The 21,263-nt window shown below is 38.4% G+C and overlaps 1 protein-coding gene across 5 annotated transcripts in view; it reads left to right on the forward strand.

Annotated features, from left to right (window-relative positions):
• The first annotated feature begins 305 nt into the window (after positions 1-305).
• Positions 306-21,263, forward strand: part of ATP13A4 (ATPase 13A4) — a 130,366-nt gene continuing 109,408 nt past the window's right edge. For 2 of the 5 annotated variants that reach the window (XR_013766502.1, XM_079155750.1), the window contains exon 1: positions 1,131-1,466. Coding sequence is in view for 4 of the 5 variants with exons in the window: in XM_079155750.1 (XP_079011876.1) it covers positions 1,404-1,466 (63 nt within the window). In the remaining variant the exon portion in view is untranslated. Of the gene's footprint in view, positions 415-1,130; positions 1,467-21,263 lie in introns of those variants that run through there. The other 3 variants (XM_079155748.1, XM_079155749.1, XM_079155747.1) reach the window with 3 other exon arrangements.

Genomic DNA, 21,263 nt, shown 5'->3' on the forward strand with positions numbered 1-21,263 from the left:
TTCCCAGGCACTATTCCTCAAAGTGGTTTCAGGAGGGAGATTCTATTATCATCATGTTTACATTATGTGTGAGCAAGTAGAGGCACTTGGAGTTTGTGCAGCTTGCTACACCCTAAGGTGGCATGTCTACCACTTAGCAAAGTCCAAATTTGAGCCCAGACCCCTCAAATCTTAAGTACATGCCCTTAACCACTATACTCTGCCACCTGCCATCCCGCCAGACATCTGTTCTGATAATGCCAATAACCCTTGATGAGCTCTGCATGGCATGCTGTCTCAAGTCCCATTCTGTTCCTGCCACATTCCTGCCAGATGTTGCCAGCTGAGGAGATCCAGTTCCTATAGGTTAAATGATCACACAGCAAGACCAATGCAGACAAGCGGCTGAAATCCAGGTGTTTCTGCAGAGCCAAGGTAGGTTCGTGCCTATTCATACCACACTGGGACGTCAGAGAGCTGTCCTAAACTTACGCGTTCTACCTCTCAGAATAAAAAGTCCTCTTATGTCCTACTTGTTTGCATATTTGAATCCCCGTCAGCCTGAGGGTAGCAAGTATGACTTGATTTATTTATGTAGGCCCTGTGCTCAAATGATGTTTATTGAATAATTTGTGAGTAAATAAAAAAATGAGTTTTGTTATAAAATCACTTTAATATTTTATTTCTGGACATCTTTAAGAGTTTAACCACCAATGTTTGAGTGAAAGGAGACTACATAGACTAGTTGGATTATCCATTCTTTTTTATGTTTGCAAGAAAAGCAAACTTAACTCCACATAAAGTAGAATATTTTTGCATGCACGAGGAAATGCGATTACAAATACCTTTTGAAAGGGATTAGTGATAATTTGTACCTTTCATAAGCAAAATGAATGAGGGTACTATTAAAAACCTATGGATTGGGATTTTCATTAAGCAAATTAAATCTGGAGTTCAGCTAGCCTCCCCCAACCCCCAATTGCTCAGCTCCTGTGAATAAGGCAGCAACCTGGGAGTTCTTGCACCCACTCCTTGGAAGGATCCTGCCAGCTCGGCATTGTCCCGTTGGATTTGCAGTCAGAAGTCTGATGCTGGCAGGCACTAGGCAGGCAATGAGTTCTTTTCCTGTAAGTTGGGCACAAAAAGATCGGCATGGGAGCAGACTCCTTTGAGACAGCTGCTCTGAGAGAATGCAGTCAGCAAGGAGCAGCCAGAAATTCCTCCTTGCAGAGGGTGACTCGTGGGAGGAGTTCAGTCTGCTAAGTATTGTCATTTGCTGAGAGAAGGTGTGTGCTCCAGAAGGAGTTTTAACCTGGAGGATCATTAACTCTTTCAGTCAGTTGGGGCGCGGCGGTGGCTCGGCAAGTTCGTCCTGGAAGCCTGTGCCCAGGAGGGTCGGGGAGGAGGAGTGGAATCACTTGTTCATGGGGGACCACTTTGAGAAGGGCCAGCATGCTTTGCTCAATGAAGGAGAAGAGAATGAGATGGTAAGATTATAGCCACATTCCCCTCTTCCCATTCTCTTTCCTCAGCCTCTGGGAAACACACACACACACACACACATTCATACACACTCTTACACACTTCTCTGCACTTTGATCTGGGATTACACAAGAAGAAGTAATGTCCACGAAATCTTTCTGTCCTGTAAATGTAACCTCTGACAGTAGAAATTTGCTAGAATGAGAACATTGTTTTCATTTTATCAAGAATGTTTTCTTTTTAAATAAAACAGAAAGGGAGAGAAACACAATGCCACTTGATAATTCGTTTTTTTGAGCCTCAACAGTATAGCAAGTTCTGTTTGAAACTTCTAATAATGCCAGCGATCCCAGAGGTGAGGAGCAGGGTATTCCCTGATAGGAAGGAGCAGAACATCAATAGCGAAGTAGCAGCACGGCTGGGTCTCTGACCTTCTTCTCTTCCCACATATCTTGTTCGCCTAGACTGTTGGACAGGGAAGACACATAAAATATTAACAATTATCAGCCTACACACATTTCTGTTTATTTCTAGAATTTTACTTGTAGGTCCCTAGTTACAGAGATTGTTAACAGAAAACTTTCTATAGTTCATTGTCTCTTTTATTTTAGAAGTATTTCTATCTTGGGAACTGTAGGAAAATCAAAGATGACTCTTATGCTCTTGCTGAATTTAAAGTTATATTTCTCAATTACAATGTAATCAAGAGAGAGTTGGAAATGCATACTTCTGTTTAATAAGGTCGTTCTGCTAATTGTGTAAGCATAGTCTTTTATGCCAGTAATGATATAATTAAAATGTTCAAATGTGATGCTCTCATCCTATAATAGCATTTTATCTTCCTAGAATTAATATATAAATAACAAACCCAGAAGATATTTACTTAAAATGTTTTCTTGGTTAATTGCTTGAGCCCTGACTATTAAATTCTTTGTTCCAAAACTGGTCTTTCAAGTCTAATCTGCTTACCTGTTCCTATAGCAACAACATTTTTTGGAACTTCAAGAGTAGATCTCTTCTTCTATCAAAGCTGAAAAAAATTATAAGGAACTAGAAGTCACCTAAATTCAGATGACTTTCTTAACCATATCCTCACTTCTTTCAGATTTGGCTGCCAGTGACAATTGCCTTCAAGGCCCTACACAAATGTCATCAGAAATGGGCTGTCTGGGCCTATGCCGGATATCATCCTTATTTCTCCAAAGTGTTTTCTTAAGAGAAATATATTCTATTCTTCTTCATATTAAGTTGACAGTTTTATCCTCATCTTGAGCACTCTCACAGAAGGCCGGGACTCTATAATGGTGTGGTTATCCCCCCTGACTCATTTACAAACACACCTGCTCTTCTCCTGTCTACTCATTTCTGCTCTTGGACAATTTGTCTTTGAAATGTCATTAGGATCTTTTTATTTTTTCCCCCAGAGAACATTCACAGATCTAGGATAACTATTACCTCTTTCCTGGCCCTACATATTTCTCCCAACAAAGCAGTTCTGTTAGCGGTTCATCTTCATAAGGTCACCACCAAAGCATCAGGGGGTCAGCCTAGTTTTGTGTGTGGCTACAAGCCCGGCCGGCTGGGAGAGCGCCTCTGCTGTGGAGGGGACACTGTGTTTTCTGGTGAGGAGTCATTTGACCAGTAGTCTCAGCAGAGGTGCACATTAGTATGCACTTGTGGCTCCCCATCCTGTTCTGCCTGCAGAAACCTGGCCACCTGCCTGGTTCTCTTTGACACCAAGTCCCTTTCTCACTCACTCCTCATTCTTTGCCCACAGCAGTAAACTTCAAAAATGATCTAGATCTCTTACAGTTATTCCACAAATTTGTATACTAAGTTTGAGTTTATGAAGTCTTTCCTTGGTGAGAAGCTAATCTAGTTTTCACCAGGACCCTGGAAAGTAGGTACCATGATTCCTATTGTAAAGATGGGGAAATCCATACCCAGGGAATCTGCCCAAGGTGCACCAGCCAGTAAGTCCAGGGACTGGAGTGCCATATGGGTAAAGCTGGTAGCTGTGTGTCTTTGGACCTGTATATAGTCCATTGATAATTTTCAGTTTTTCCCAGAGACACTCTACTCTTAACAAAACACATTTTCTCCCTTAATGAAATGAGTCTGATGAGAACATCACCCAAGATCACCCAAGATGTATTTTATGTGTAATTTGTAGTTCCTCACTGAGTCTGTCTTCTCCAACTTTCAAGTTAGTCCTTTTTAGGAAGCCAGGATGGTCTAACATTTGCAGTTTCTTGTCTTGGTATGAACATTTGCAAAATAATTTCTCTGATGATAGAAATCACTTCCAATGTCAAGAAAAAATAATATTCTGGGGCTTAGCCCTCATGTCAAAACACAAAACAAAACAAAACAAAACAAAACAAAAAAAACAGGAATATTCCAGGCCTCAAGATGACTGGAGTTATCTTCCATTCTAAAATAAAGAAATAACTAAAGAACAACACAGGTGAATGAATACTACTAAGTGAAAAATAAAACAGGTGCCAAAGGAAGAAAGAATTTGTTGGAAAGGCAAGGAAGAGAAGGGGAGAAAGTGACCTTTGAAGAAGGTTCATTCAGATGGCTGCTTTGGAAAGGACTCAACTAGGAGACACCCAGAGAGCTCTTTTCCAGCCAGAGACCTGGTTCTCACTAGCCTTGGGGAGCCTCTTGCCTGCTATAGCCCCAGTTTTCTTATCTGTCAAGTAGGAGTGGTCCTTACCCTGCCTGTCTCACAGGGTTCTTAGGAGGATCAATTGGCAACATCTATGTGGAAGTGTTTTGAGATATAATATTTGGAGTGTGAGCTGCTATTGTCTGAACAAAGGTAGGAGGAGTCAGAGACTCCACAATTACCCAATTGAATGAATACTACCCCACAAAATGAGGTCATCTCTTCTCATTAAATAACGACAAGAGGAATATATATTTTTATTCTCTATAGAGACCATTTATAAATGGAGAGTCTCTGGGTTACTTCATACCTGACTTGTAGTGCTCATTTGGGGAAAACACCCATCTTGAGACTCAGTTTCTCTATTTGAAAATTGAGAGAAGCAGACTGCCTGGGAGTTGGAATCACTCTGAAATCTGATGTTCCTTATTTCTGTTTTGAAAGGATGTATGAACATTCATGTTCGCTTCCTTATGCCATGACTGAACAGATATATCATGGTTTGATGAGTGCAAACATTGCTCACACAAATAAACCAGTCTGGGAAGCATTTTGTGCTAGCAAGACTTCTCTTAAAAGTAATGCCCTGGGTTTTCTCTTTTTCTCTTAGGTTTTAGCAAGTAAGGGGGGAAAATCTTGAATTTTTTTCTGAGTATAAAGGTAACATGGTTATTGTAAAAATATTGAAATGGCAAATAAGGGTCAAAAGAATGAAGTAGTTATGATTCATGAGTTTAACACCTGGACATCAATATTGCCTATAGGCAACTCTTCTTCCAGACTTATAAAAACACATACATAAGACTCACCACTTTCTAATTATTTTACTATCTAATGATTTTTGATTCTTTTCTTTTTTTTTTTTTTTTTTTTTTGTAATCAGGGGTTGAATTCAGGGGTGCTTAACCACTGAGCCACAACCCCAGCCCTTTTTATTTTACTTTTATTTTGAGACAGGTTCTTGGTAAGTTGCTTAGGGCCTTGCTAAGTTGTGGAAGCTAGCTTTGAACTCACAAACCTCCTGCGTCAGCCTCCCAAGCTGTTGAGATTACAGGAGTGTGCCCCTTATGGCCGGTTTATGTTCTTGAAATTTTATCTGTCATGTCTGTACCATGGAAATACTATGTAATGGTGTGCAACAGCACATCTTTTCCCAAGTCTATATTCAGGGATGTCACATTCATAGTTTGAAATAAATAGCATTTGTAGTGATTATGCCCCAGCAATCTGTGGGCACTACACTAGAAAAAACTCCATCCTGCCCCACTGGAAGGCTGGTTGATAAGTATTTACCAACGCACCACTGAAAATATTATTTCCTCATCACTTTCTTTCTTCCACCCCAATATATGCCCCAATATAATTTAGATACCATCTATTTGGTTATACCACGCATCATGACAAAATCAAATAAAATAAATCACAACCTTTTCTTAGGAAATGCAATCACATACTCCCAAATAGGTATATTTAAATGAAGAATGGAGTTATTCATCTGTGCATTTATTTACTTATTTAGCGGTGCTTGTGATTGATGGGCCTCTTGTGTGCTAGGTGAGCCCTCTACCACTGAACTATATCCTCTGCCCTTGTACTTTTTAATTTTTGAAATCTGGCCTTCTTATTACACGTATGTATTCTGGATGTATTTTTCTTTTGTGAAAAGTGCCACATGACACTTTTAAGTTGCATTTGGATGAACTGTGCTCTGTTGAATCTCCTATGTTGCACTCTTCAGTTATTTCTATTTTTGTGACTGGGATGGACAGCTTTGTATGCGTATTTTTACATTCTTGTCATATTATTTGAGTCTGGCTTTGAATTCATGGTCCTCCTGCCTCCTCAGCCTCCCAAGCTGCTGGGATTACAGGTGTGAGCCACATGCCTGGCTTATGTTCTTGACATTTTATTGGTCATGTCTGTACCATGGAAACACTATGTAATGGTGTACAACTGCACAGCCTAGAAATGGTATTGTAGCATTAAAGGGGATGCACACTTAATTTTGATTGATACATAATGCCCTATTGCTCTGCACAATATGGTTGTAACAGTTTGTACTCTGAGCAGCAATCCTTTTTGCCAACACTTCCTTTCTCTTCATACCTGCCAACATTATCAATCTTCTTAACTCTGGCTCATCTGTATGTGAAAATGATATTTTATGGTTGTGCTATATTTGCATTTCCTTAATTTGAGGTTAAATATGTCTTTATATATTCACAGGCACTTCTATTTTTTGACTAAAATTTTGTTACTGATGTTATACCAAGTAGGATTATGGTCAGTAGTTAATTTAACGTTTGCATGTTTTAAAGGAATAGAATGTGATCGATTTTTGTTTTATTTTACCATGATGCATGCTGCAAACAAATGGATGATATCCAAATACAATGTCATTATTGTATTTGGACAAGTGTGGAGGAAAACAAAAGAGCTCATAGGAAACCATATGTTTGGTGGAGTGCTGGGAAATATTTAACATAATCAATCATGTTAAATACGGGGCAGCTAAAAACTAACCTAGTGAATATGGAGAAGCAGCAAAAAATGCGATTTGAACTTTCTGGTTGTTTCTGAGAACCTAGCACCAAGTTAGTGTTGCAAGGGGCATGTGATGTGACAGTAGGTGGTGTGTGGTCTCAGTCCCATTGGAAGACCTGCTGTGCCATCAACATGAGCTAGGGACATTTGTCCTCACTCAGTTTTTGGCTTACTTTGATAGATGAAGTTTGCCTTTTCTTCTCTAACACCCGGGAGCAGAAGCACCTCCCCCACCTCAATAGCCACTTATTTATTATGCTCAGTGAGCACCTCCGAGTTGGTTGCCAGTGTTAACTAGTGAACCCGCAGATCTCATAGTGGAGGGATTGTGTTCAGGCTGAGACATTTTGTCAGTTGAAATGTTCAGGAAGCTGGGCTACTGGCCAAGTCTGATGTCTTTATTCTCAATTCATTGCTACAGAACTCCCATGAAGTCGACTCATCTTTGATATAAACTCTTGAGGAGTGAGATTTAATTGCTTCTGGAGGACAAGGGGGACCCTGCTTGAGTCACCTTTTTGTGGCCTTCTCCTTCCCTTTCCTGCTACCCTTGGAACTGTGCACAGCACCTGGCACAGACAAGCAGGGTATATTTGACAGTATAATTGCAAACTCCATTAACTTGCAATTTTACATTGGGAGAACAGGAAGATGGCCAGGTTCAAAAGTAGACCTGGCTTGAGTCATTTCAAGACAAAGCTAAAAAATTTTGTTATTTATTTGGAATGGTCAATAATCCTATGAATTTGTCAATTGGCTTTCCTCTCCTGCAAGCATCAACAAGGCTTTATTCTTCAGAGTTAATTAGCCGTACAGCACTATTTTTCTATGAGACACTTTATTCTATCCCTTCATCCATTCATGTATGAACTCAACAAATATTTAAGAAACCTCTCCTCTGTGCCAGGAGGCCTCTGGGCTAACCAAGGAGGATTTTGAATGAATAACAAATAGCTTCTGTTTTCAAGGAGCTCACAGCTGAGAGGGCAAGACATAGTTTGTGGGGCCTAGTGCAAAATGAAAATGAGGTGACCCTTGTTCAACAATTATTAAGAATTTCAGAATGATGATAGTCATGCATGAAATCAAGTGGAGAATCCTTCTGAGTGCAGGGTCCTGGGAGACTCCTCAGGTTTCATGCCCATGGAGCCGTCCTTGCAAGTGGAGAAGCCTGGGGTGCAAATGTAATGACCTTGTGATGTGGTGGGTGCCTTTGTGGGAGTTGTGCATATGGAGTTGAGAGAACATAAAAGAAGGAACAATCTAATCAGAGTAAACTTCAAGGGCAAAGATGGCATTTAACTTCCCCAGCAGGGTGGATAAGATTGTTCAAGACTTTGGAAGACATCTGAGTGTATGTGAATTTTATCCCTTCTAATGATTCCCAAACATTGGTCCGTGAAATAATTGTACTAGAATCATGTTGGGGGATATATTAAAATTGATCCTTAGGCTCTCTTCTAGACCTACTGAATTCTAATCTTTGATGATGGACATAGACTTAATCCACGGTGGTGAGACCAGCCCGGCTGACAGTGTGCAAGCCACTGGAAGATCTGAAACAGGGAGTAACATGGTAGGCTTTGCCTCTCCAAAGAAATGAGGTGTGGAAGGTTGGTTGGAGGGAGCTCAACGACAAGGTGTTTGAAATAGACCAGGGAAAGGAATTGGGACTAATCCACAGCCTTGTCATAGAAGATGAACAGAGAAAGGACATGAGATATTTAGAAGTTAGAGGTAAAGAGACTTCCTAATCCATGGACTATAGATGAACTATGAATGACAGGTGAATAGGATGAATAATTACTAAGGCTGTCTCCCAGGTTCCTAGCTTATTCAATGGGGAAGAACGATGTTGCCCTTGGATCCCAGAGGGAAATATAGGAACAGGTTGGGAGTGGGGATTGTAATAGTTTCAAATTTTAATGTTTATTTGGGCCAAGATTAGACTAAGAACTATACACATAGTTATTTATTTAAGACTCTCAACAGCTCTGAAAAATTATCATCTTTCTTTTTATAAATAAGGAAACAGAGGCATGGAACTGTTAAATGATATACCCAGGTTCATTTGGCTAAGTAATGGCAGACTGTGGTCTAAGTCCCCCGCTTAAACAGTGGTTTACTGCCTCTTGGTTTTGCAGAATTCTGGATGTGCTATTTTACTTGTTAATGGTGGAAAAAACAGCAGGGTGTAACAGAAAAAAACATTAGGACTGAGACCGCCGTTGTGTTGCTAGCTCTGCTGTCGTTTATTCTTACAACTTTAAAGCAAATCATGGCCACCTTGCTTTGACTTTGCCTGACTTACAAGATAGAGATAATAATATCTTACTGGTTTGAACCAGGCTTAATGCCTGCCACTGATTTCTTAAGGTCCTTTCCAAAGCACTCACAAACAATTTTTTAAAATTTAAAACAGGTACATAAAATCTTTGTATAATAGTTTAAGAAATCTCAGTGATACTGCTCATTTTTTCAAGATACTGTTTCTTTAGTCAAGGAAAGAAAAACATATCTGGCGACATTGTGTTATACTGAACTAGAAATTTATGGCAGTTGCTGTGTACATGATCCACGAAGGAAGGAATAAAGAGTATTGGTCAGTGGTTAACCAACACTGAACTATATAGGGTCCTCAGGCCCACAGAAGACAGAAAGCATGACTTGACCTTCAAAGGAGTTGGTGATTTGGTCATGTGTCCAGAGGAGATTTATTCCTGGGTTACAGTTTCAAGGCTTTGTGAAGACTAGCCAGAGTTTGGGACCACCCACCTAAGTGACCCACGACTATTTCCCAATGCCCATCACATGAACCTTGATGAGTGTCTGACACCATTCTAGGTAAAATCTGGAAGGCAACTCAGGATACAGCCTCCTCAACTTCACCCTCTGCCTAAGGCTACTTTTATGGACAATGAGCACAGCTATGCCCTGGGTGTCCCCTCATCAGAACAGGAAGGAGGTCCAGATGTCCTGCATGCTTTCCCGAGAAATATGTCCTTCAGGCCAGGACACTCTCTGACTGTGGTGGGTGCCCTGGCTGAGATTATAATCACTGTAGCATTTACAGAATCAATTAGATTTTAGGGAGACCCATAGTTGGAGCACTTTGAAACTCTTATACTCAAGTTTCAGCATCAGTACTTAGAAGATGATGCATTGAGGAACAATTTGTATTTTCGAGGCCAACTCCAAACCAACAGTAATGAAAAATTAAGTTTGAGTAGCTAGATGGAAAAATATAAATGGTTATGTCTACCTACTTTTTAATGGAAAAATAGGATTGATTATTGCTTCAGTGTACTCCTTCAACTTGGAAACACTAGGTGTCCCAAGGATATTTCACTTTAGAGGAAACACCAAATACTTGAATACTTTTGCTTTGGAGCTGGCCTCAAAACATGGATGGTTCCTCACAAATTTTGTCTTCTATGTACTGATTCTGAAACATGGGAGGGGGAAAAGTCAGACTTTCAAAATCCTGCACCTACAAGTCTCCAAAAAATGGATACTGTAAATGCTAAGATGGTTGCAATCTCAGCCAGGGTTCTGTGCAATCACCCACCCAAGCCAGTTTCTTCAGCAATCTCAAGAGACAGGTCTTCACTTTCTATTTTCTCTGACCACCCAAATTTAGTCTGCTCTTCCCAGAATATATTATATATTTTTGGTGGATGTTGGGAGGGGTTGAGGTTTCACTGTACTGTACAGGCTGGTCTCCAACTTTGAGGCTTAAGAGAGCCTCTTGCCTCAGACTCCTGAGAACTGGGATTCTTGATGCCTGTCACAATACCCATCATATACCAGGAACACGTCTTCTCTAATCCCCAGTCAGCATCCTGCTCATCCATCAAAACCCACTTCTAATCTGATGTCTTTCATTAAGCCACAAGGGAATCCGTGGTCACATTTAACTCTTTCTTTTCAGTTTAGGGTTGAATTCCTATTACGGATATTTTCATTAAGCTTTTACAAGTCTGTGTGGCAACTTTTTTAAAATTAAGTTTTACATTACAGCCTTGTATTTATCCTTCTCCCCTAACAGCCTGTGGTTATTGTCAGAGACTGTGTCATGTCTGTGTCTGTCTCTTACATGTTTGCCTAGTGAATTCCTGATAAGCTGAATTGCAGATTTTTGTGCATGTATTACCATAGTCTCTTCTTTTCTGACCCAATTGATGATCCCAATTTTATAAAAGAAGGCACTGAGAAACTATACAATCTGCCCAACACTGTTATTGAAGATGCAGCAAAAATTGAACCGGGGTCGGTTGACACCAAAGCCCTGTTCCTAACTCTTGAAAGTCAGTGACCTTCCTGTCTTTGCTGTGGCCTAACCCTACCTCCACCACTACATAACCTGTGCATTACTAATTCGGCAGCTAATTTTGAGCTTGTGAGAAACAAAACCTGCAGTCCTGTTTAATGACAGTCATAGGTCTCTGATCCTTTGGGCATGGAAATGAGGAGGGGCAGAGGTGCTGGGGTTAGATGATCTGGGTACCCCTTTCGTTTTTAGCTATGTGTGCTTGATTGCACCACAGAAGTGGTCTCTTTTTATGCTCCTCCACTACCCTGGTGGCAGCCTCCTGGCTTGCATGGAGAGGGTTATCCATTCCAGACGTAGTCCTAGATAGTCCTTCGAATCTGGGCTCCAGGGACTGGTGTTTGGTAGACTCCAGTTCATCCTCCCTGCAGCAACAATGTCTGTCTTACACTTCGTGTTGATGAGGGTGTCTGGTCCCTTCTCTGCCTGTTCCTTGGACTCAACTTCAATGCAGCATCTGATGTCAGGATGGGAAGCAGCAGAGCAGTTTGGCTTCTGTCCTTCCTCCAGAGTCAGTGGCTTTTTGCTTGTGTCCTGGTGGAGCTTATTCTATTTAGAAGTAATTGAACTTGGCCCATCCCTGTCCCATCCTGGCGGTTAAATCACGGGAGCAAAGGGCCCAGGGAAGGAGAGGGAATGTGGCCTCCCTGTCCGCTGGAGACATTAGGCACCCTTCACAGTTGTGCAGCTGGGGGGGGGCTCTCTGCCCTGTCCTCCTCTGTCCTTCGACTGCTTTCCTGGGAACCAATTGGTGTCGGTCAGGAAGGGATTCTGAGTGGATGTGAACTCTTTTGGGGTCTGAAAACTTCCGATATTACAAACATTTGCTGTAGACCACGCTTGGTCTTTATGAAATTGTTAAAAATTTAGCTGATTTCCTCTTATCTACTTTATAGCGGCCATTACTCTCTCTCACAATCTGGAAAAGATGAAAACGCTGTTTTACTCTGTCTCTTTTTGGAGGGACTTGTCCTTCTTTGAAATTTGGTTTATTTGATTGACTTGAAATCTTAGTTATCCGATGGGCTCAAGAAAATTTATGAGTTGTGGGTTATTTGGCTTTTTTTCTAGTTGTTAGGGTGAGGGGGATGTTCTTTGTAGCGTTCTACATTTAGAAGCAAAAGTCTTTAAGAGAGACCTTTGAAAATCAGATAAACCATGTTTAATCATTATCAAAACCAGTTAGGTAACAATAACTATTAAAAGAGGATATGAGATTTGTCTGGCAGACAATTTTGGTGATGCTTATTTTGAGCAATTTCTGTATTCTTTTTCATATGCTTCCTATTCTTGCATCTATATCTGCTTTAATTTTTTCCCAAGAAATATATGTTAAATTGAAAAAAAAAAAAACTGTTAAATTGATATGACACCACATTAAATTTGCTGAAACTAGGAATGCTTCAGCTGTTAAACAGGCGAAAAAATGTACAGGCTTTTTTTTTTAATTTGGTGTGTAAATTTTGTACCTACAATTGACTCGTATTTTAGTGGCTACATAAGTTCTTAATACGTTATTATCTGACTCTTTCCTAGGATAATTCTTGTTTTCCATTCTCTAACCCTACTGCCTGGTTTAGTGTCTAACTTTTAGCAAACTATCATATTAGTTAGAACTTTTTAGTTACAAGGGACTGAAAAATTCAATACTAGTTGTCTTAGGCAATTCAAAGTGAATTTGTTGGCTCAATTAAAAAATCCAAGTATAGAACCATCTTCAGACACAGTTTGATCCAGAGGCACTGAATCTGGGTCAGAGTCAGCTCTACAGAAAGCACATTGTCTAGGATTAGTAAAGGATGTGGTTTGCCAGGAGAAAATGGAGGTGTTGTATACTGTTACGTGGAGTAAGAAAAATGGAGTCAAGCAGTCTAAATAAAAAATACAAATGGACAAACCAACACACAAACAGAATTTCCTATCTGATTGTCAATAGGTGAACTGAACTTAACAAAGACTGTTAAGATAGTCAGGTTCCACGGGGTGATTTTCTTTGTTGGAAAAAATATATAATGTAGCTTTCATTCGGTATTTTTGATATCTGTGTGCAGGTGGAAAACAGCTCTTCAAAAATATATTATTTATTTCTCTGATATTAAAATGAAGCATGTCCAATGATTAAAATGTGTAAAATATAGGTCATATTGCAAGACAGCTGTCATCATGAGGCCACTACCCAAGGCACAGACAGATAGCGGGAATTTGCAGAAAGCAGCTTTCTTCCAGTCCTTTTTGTGCCCACACTTTTTTCAATTAAATTTGAAATCCTAGACCATGATTTTATGTTGTTTCTCTCCACTTGATATTATTACGTATATTCTTTCCATATTATTAAAAGACTTAAAAAACATTATTTTAATGGCCACGTCATAGTACTTAATTGCCCTTGTGTCATTCACGGATTTCTTCCTGTTTACTTCCTGTTACGAGTCATCTTTCAGTGAACTGCTTTGAGTATGAATCTGGTCTGAATTTTGTACCAGCTGAAGAGATTTACTTATTTATTTTTAACAGAGTCTTTCCTGGTTTCCTAATATTATACCTTTTGTGATCTGCACATTTTCGTAAGGCTGCTTGGGCTTTTAATTCCCCTTTCAGAGCAGAGATCTAGACAAAGACGGAACTCACTCCTCATTAGTGGCTTGACCGCTGTGAAGGGATGGGAGTCTGATACTCAGAAATGCTGTCTTTGCCATTCACCCTCCTAGAGAAGGATGAAGAGGGACTGTATGTCAGGAAACCGTGACATTTCTCTTTAAAGATTTTTCAAGCAGAAGGCACGTGTTCATCTGAAGGACTCATTCTGACCACAGGAGAACACGTGGCCGGGGTGACAGAGGATTGGCCACCAACTGGGGCCTTCAGATTTCATTTCAAAAGGTTTCTTTGGGGATTCTCCCTGCTGTTCTTACTCTATAATGAATAAATAAAAGTTATAATTCCCATTATTTTTATCATATTCTTTATCCTGTGGTCAGAGTGACAGTATTTATTCTTTAACAAAAGTTTGATTGTGGGGCTTTCAAATTTATAGGGAGATGCAAGGTACAGTGGCACAGGTCTGTAATCCCAGTGACTCAGGAGGCTGAGGCAGGAGGATAGCAAGTTCAAAGCCAGCCTCAGCAACTCAGTGAGGTCCTAAGCAACACAGTGAGACTTCTGTCTCAAAATAAAAAAAGTAGAAAGGGCTGGGGATGTGGCTCACTAGTGAAGCACCTCTGGATGAATGATGAATGACAGGCCAATACAACTGGTTATAACTGCATCCCAAAATCATATCAAGTAGTATATAAATCCAAAAATAAATGAAGATTAGAATTAAGAGGAAGCAGATGATTGATTTATTTCACCGCACCTGTTTCATAGGATCATAGAGTTTCAGACCAGAAATCTCTTCAAAGTCTATCTGACTTTCTTTCCCCTTATTTCCCCCATACAAACTTTACTTAAATGCCCTCAGAGAGGAAAATTTACCACAAGGTAAACCATGTCCTTCTAAGGCAGAGCTGACTATGCAGGAAAAAAACAAAACAAAACAAAACAAAACCCTCTTCCTTCTGTTGAACTGAAATATGGTCCCATTAATCTCAATTCATTAGTCAGACTTCTTTTGCCTTCCAGGGCCACCTGTCAAAACCCAGCTTCTGTCTTCTTCACTTCCCAGCTCATGTATTTAAAAATCGCCCTCACAAGCCCCCTCCATGCTCTAGACTCCCTTCCTCAGCCCAAACCCTCGGTGTCTCAGCCCTCTTCACCAGGCACGGTTCTTTGACATCAGAAGAGCTTAGAAAGATATGCTTTATGACAGTTTAAGAAGCCATCCTCTCTTGGTGTGTTCTGACTTTCAAATCCACAGGGATGACAAAGGGGTACCTACCAGGAAGAACACGATAGGGACAATTGCCCCTTAATGTGACTAAGGTCACAGCGGACAAGGAGTCCAGACCCCTGATACCACCTAGGGGTTAGCCCGATTCCTGCCTCATAATAACAATCATAACCCGTCCGTAATCATGGGTTACTAGGTCCTACCTCATTGCTAAACACTTTTGTGTACTATTTTATTTTAAATTCTCATAGCCCAGTTGGTAGGTTACTATCATTACAGAGGCAGAGACTAAAACTTTCTGTTCTTCCCAAACTGCAGGAATCTGGAAACCCTGGGTGAAATACAAATGCCCCCAATTGTTTTTGCAAATAAAGTTTTGTTGGAAAACAGTCTCCCCCCACATTTATTTACATATTGTCTCTTCCTGTTTTGCAACACAGCTGGGTGGTGAGAGACACCATATTCCCCAGCAGGCTGAAAATATTCTGTATCTGGTATTTTAGAGAAAAAGTTTTTTTGACCCCTGCTCTTTTCCTTTCTGGTCCCATTTCATCATGATTATTTTTATTAATACTATTTTAATCTTGCATTTATTTTCATTGTAAAGTTGCTTGTAAGAATTATCCAAGTGTTTTCTTCCGCAAGTGCTGGTTTAGCGCAGGGCTGAAAGCTTCTGGACTGGGTGGTATTTAATGATCTGCACAGGCTGTCAGAGAAATCAATAGATGTTTACAAGTTGCTGTAGCTCTGTTTAGAAGCTTTGTTTCTCTTTAGTACAAATTCTTTCATTAATCATTCATTGTGTGTCAGGAACTTCCCCTTCCATGTCATTTCCTTTTCTTTCTCTAAACAGATGTAGGTCTATAGGATCTGTCTGATTCATTTACTTACCCGTCCTTCATTCCAGCGTTGCCCTGAATCTTCACCTACAGGCGAGGTAGGTGCAACCAAGAGCCAATGGACCCTTTAGATCCTCCGAAGCATGAGATTTTAGGAAGAGAAATCACTCAGAGAGAGTAGAGTCCACCTCATTCACTTCTTTTCTTTCTTTCTTTCTTTCTTTTTTTGTGTGTAAGAATATTTAGAGATTCACCTGCAGTTGTAAGAAATAATACAGGGGGCTTGGGTTGTAGCTCAGTGGTAGAGCGCTTGCCTAACATGTGTGAGGCTCTTGGTTAGATCCTCAGCACCACATAAAAATAAATAAATAAAAATATAAAGGTATCGTGTCCACCTACAACTAAAAAATAAATAAATAAATAAATAAAAATGAATAATGCAGGGAGATACTGAGTACACTTTATCCAGTTTTCCCACAGGTAGCATCTTATAAAACTATAGTTTAATGTCACATCAGCAGAGTGACATTGATACAGTCAAGATACAGAACATTTCCATCACACAGGGATCCTTCATTTCGTCTTTTTATGTCTTTATACTTCCTTCCTACCTGCCTGTATCCACTCTTTGAACCCTGTCAACTGTTAATATACTCTCTTTCCCCATCATTTTGTCATTTCAAGAATGTTATACAAGTGTGATCATATAGCATATAACTTTGGAAATGGCTTTTAAAAATCGGCTGCTCTAGAGGTAGATCCAGGTTATTGTGTGTATCAAGTTGATTCATTTTGATTGCTGAGTAATATTTCATAGTGCCACAGTTTATTGAACTATTCACCCATTGATGGACATCTGGTTGTTCACAGGTGTGATTTGTAGACATTTTCTCCCCAGCATGAGTTTTTCTTTTTCTCCTCTCCACAGAACCTTTCACAGAGCAAAACATTTTCATTTTGATGAAGTCCAATATATAAAATTTTCCTTGTATGGGCAGTGCTTAAGATGTTTTTGAGTCTAAGAATTCTTTGGCTAGCTATAGGTACTGCTATTTTCTTCTTAAAGTTTTATATTATGTAATCCATTATGAATTAATTTGAGAATAAGTTGTATGGAACTTAAGTTTCTTTTTCTTGTTCTTCCTTCCCTCCCTCCCTCTCTCCCTGCTTCCTTCCTTTCACCGATGCTTGTCCAGTTGTTCGAGCAGCATTTATTATACAGGTTATTCCACTTTTCTTCACCAAATTGCTTTTGCCCACGTATTAAATGGGCATACCTGTGTAGGTCTATCTTGGTTTTCTACCCTGTTTCATTGATTTATGTGCCAGTGCTATACAATCTCGATTATGGTATCTATATAATATGTTTTGAAACCAAGTGGACTGGTTGCTCCCACATCTTTCCTATTTTTTAAAATTTTTATCTATTACATTTCATTGATGTTATATATAAATTTTAGAATCATCTTATTTACATTTATAAAAATGTTATGGGAATTTTGATGGATATTGCATTCAATTCTTTTACAAATTTGGGAAGAATTAAAATCTTTACTAAAAGCCATGTTTCCAAACCATGACTATGGCAGATCTCTCAATTTATTCAGTTCTTCTTTGATTTCTTTCATCAGTGTTTCAAAGTTTCAGTGTTCGAGTATGTTTGTTAGTTATTGTGAAGCATCTTGTATTTTTAATTCCAGTACCCACATATTCACTCTCATGATATAGAAATACAGTTAATCTTTGTGTGTTTGTTCTGTGACTTGCTGAGCAGGACTCATTTACTAATTCTAGGGTTTTGTTTTTTGTTTTTGTTTTGTAGACTTCTTAGGATTTTCTGCATAGGAACTACATTATATGTAGATGGGCCAGTTTTATTTCTGTTTGCTTTTATTTCCTTTTCTTGTCTGTCTACAAATTCTAGTACAATATTGAATAAGAGAAGAGAGTGGACATCTTGTCTTGTTTCTGACTTCACGGGGAAAATACTCAGTCTCTTTCCATCAAATTTGCTAACTGTAGGTTTTTAAAAATGCTTCCTGTCAAACTGAGAAAGTTCCCTTTTATTCCTCTTTTTCTGAGAGTTCTTTTCATGAGTGAGTATGAAATTTTGTCATTTTTTTCTGCATTTATTGATACAATCATCTGATTTTTCTTCCTTAATCTATTAACATGGTGGTCTGGTAAATCAACATCGACTGAATTTATTTTAGCTGTTGAAGCAGCCTTATATCCCTAGAATAAATCCCACTTAGTTAATTCTGTCAACTTTGCTGAATTCTCTTTGCTTCTATATTCCTGAGGGGTGTTGGTCTGTAGTTTTCTTTTTGTTTTTCTTCACTGCCTTTTTTTTTTTTTTATTTTTAAAATAAGGGTTGTGCCACCTTCATGTGGGGAACTGAGAAAAGTTCCATCTTCTAATTGTCCTGGAAGAGATGGGGTTAAAGTGTTGTTAGTTCTTTAAAAGTTTGGTAGAATTTTTCAGTGAAACTATCTAGTGATTTTTCTTTATTTAAAAAGTATAAATTCAATTTTCTTAGTAGTAATAGAGAGTTATTCAAATTATCTATTTTGCATTAAGTTGTATTTTGTGTGTTTCAAGGAATTGGTCCACTTTTGTCTAAGTTGTCAAATTTATATAAGTAGAATTATTTTTCTCAATGAAATGGCATTCCCTTTTTTATTTTTATGTTTTCATCCCTGATATTGGTAGTCCTTCCTTCCTTCCTTCCTTCCTTCCTTCCTTCCTTCCCTCCCTCTCTCCCTCCTTTCCTTCCTTCCTTCCTTCCTTCCTTCCTTCCTTCCTTCCTTCCTTCCTTCCTTCCTTCCTTCCTTCCTTCCTTCCTTCCTTCCTTCCTTCCTTCCTTCCTTCCTTCCTTCCTTCCTTCCTTCTTTCTTTCTTTCTTTCTTTCTTTCTTTCTTTCTTTCTTTCTTTCTTTCTTTCTTTCTTTCTTTCTTTCTTTCTTTCTTTCTTTCTTTCTTTCTTCTTTTTCTCCTGCTAGTGGTTTGTCAACTTTATTGATCTTTTGAAAGAAGTGTCTCTTTGCTTTATTGATTTTTCTATTTTTTGTTTATAGCTTTATTGATTTCTGTTCTTGTTATTGCTACCTTTGTTCTGCTTACCATAGGCTATTTTACTATTCATTTGCTAGATTCTCAAGGTGGGAGTTTAGATTATGGTTGGGAATTCCATCTTTCCTAGTCTTTGCAGTTACAGCTATACATATTGGTTTCATGTATAACATGTTTCATAGCTTGAACTGTGTCCTACAAATTTGTTATGTGTGTTCTTATTTACATCTATTTCAATGGATTTTAAAATTTTTCTTGAGACTTCCCCTTTGACTCAGAAATATTTAGAAATGTGCTGTTTATGTTCCGAGGGTTTGGAGATAATCTTTTAAATTTCCGTTACTGATTCCCAGTTTTATCCTCTTATGATTGGAGAATAGTTAGTATGATTTCAACTCTTCTGAATTTGTTAAGGTTTGCTTTATGGCCTAAGTTATGGCCTATCTTGGCATATATTCCATGAACACTTGAAAAGAATGTATGTCTGCTGTTGTTGACTCGACAGCTCTTTAAGTAACAATTTAACACTATTGGTTGATGATGTTCTTGAGTCTACTATATTCTTGTTCATTTTCTGTCTAGTTGTTTTATGAATTATTGAGAAAGGGGTGTAAAAGTCCTAAACCATAATTATGGATTTGTTAATTTCTCCTTTTAGTTCTATCTGTTTTTGCCTAACATATTTTTTTCAGCTGTCTTTGTTGTATACACATCTAGGATTGGCATGTCTTCTTGGCGGTTTGAAACTTTATACTTTTATAAAGTCCCCCGCTCTTTCTGGCAAATTCCTGTGTTCTGAAGTGTGTTTGTTCTACATTATAGCCACTCTTTCTTTATTTTATTGACTAATGTTTACCTGATAAATCTTATATCTCTCAATTTCAACCCACCTATACTTTTACATTTGAAGTAAGTTATATACCATGATAGTTGGGTTATTATATTTTATAATTTATACTGACAATCTCTGTATTTTAATTGAAGAATTTAGCCTATTTATATTTAATGTAACTATTAATATGCTAGAATTTATGTCTGCCCTTTTATTTTTGGATTTTGCTTGCTCTGTTTTATTGTTTCTATTTTATTTTTCCTACTTTCCCATGGATTTTTAGAACAACCTTGAGAGTTCTGTTTTGATTTATATACAGGGTTTTTTGAGTATCTTTCTTCATATTGACTTTTTAGCAGTTGCTCTAAATATTACATTATATACACATAACATAAAGTTTTCTGGTATTACCTCTTTATCAGATTAAATAAAATTTAGAAAGCCTAATCTTTTCATCCTTTTACCTTCCCCCTTTATAACTATTAAATATTTAATTTAAATATTCTAAGTGTACATTTAGAGACACATCAATCATAAAATTATAATATCTAATTTTTGTTGTAATCATCAAATACAATTTAGAGAACACAAGAGGAGAAAAAAAACCTATTGTCTTTATTGTTAATTTTGCTGCTCACGCTCTTTCTGCCTTTATGATATTCCAGAATTTCTTTTTATTTTTTCTTTTTGTTTAGAGAATTTTATCTGGGGTTGGTGTGCTGGTCATAAATTATCTTAATTTTCCTTCATTTGAAAATGTATTATTTTACTTTTCATTTCTGATAGATACTGTGACTGGGTAGGGATACCATTCACAGTTGCTTCTTTTTTAAAAAAATCTGTTGTTTTTAGATAAAATGACAGTAGAGTGTATTTAGATATATTATACATACATGGAGTACAACCTATTCCTGGTAGGATCTCATTTTTGTGCGTGTACATACTGTGGAGTTACACTGCTCATGTATTCATATATGAACAAAGGAAAGTTATGTCTGATTCATTCTACTGTATTTTCTATTCCTTATCCCCCACCCTTCCTTTCATTCCCCTTTGTCTAATCCAATGAACTTCTGTACTTTTCCTCCCATCCCATCCCTTATTGTGTGTTAGTATCCACAAATCAGAGAGAACTTTGGTCTTTGGTGTTTTTTGGACTAGTGTATTTCACTTAGCCATATCTCCAGTTCCATTCACTTACTGGCAAATGCCATAATTTCATTCTTTCCTATGGCTGAGTAATATTCCACTGTGTACATGTACAACTTTTTCTCTATCCATTCATCTTTTGAAGAGCCCCTAGGTGGGTTCCATAGCTTGGCTATTATAAATTGAGCTGCTATAAACATTGATGTGGCTGTATCACTGTAGTATGCTGATATATAAAGAACTCAAAAATCTTAACACCAAAATAACCCAAATAACACAATCAGTAAATGGGCAAAGGAACTGAACAGGCAATTCACAGAAGTAGAAATAGGAATGGTCAACAAATATATGAAAAAATGTTCACAGTTACTTCTTTGAACACTTGAAATGTGTTGAGTTACTTCCCTCTGATCTTCATGGTTTCTGATGAAAAATCTGCAGTCATTCAAATTGCTTTTCCCTTCGTAGGTAGGTCTCTGACTGCTTTTGAGATTTCTTTTCTTGCCGGGCACAGTGGTGCACACCTGTAATCC

Source organism: Sciurus vulgaris, assembly GCF_902686455.1.
Source record: "Sciurus vulgaris genome assembly, chromosome: 10".
Taxonomy (NCBI): Eukaryota; Metazoa; Chordata; class Mammalia; order Rodentia; family Sciuridae; genus Sciurus; species Sciurus vulgaris.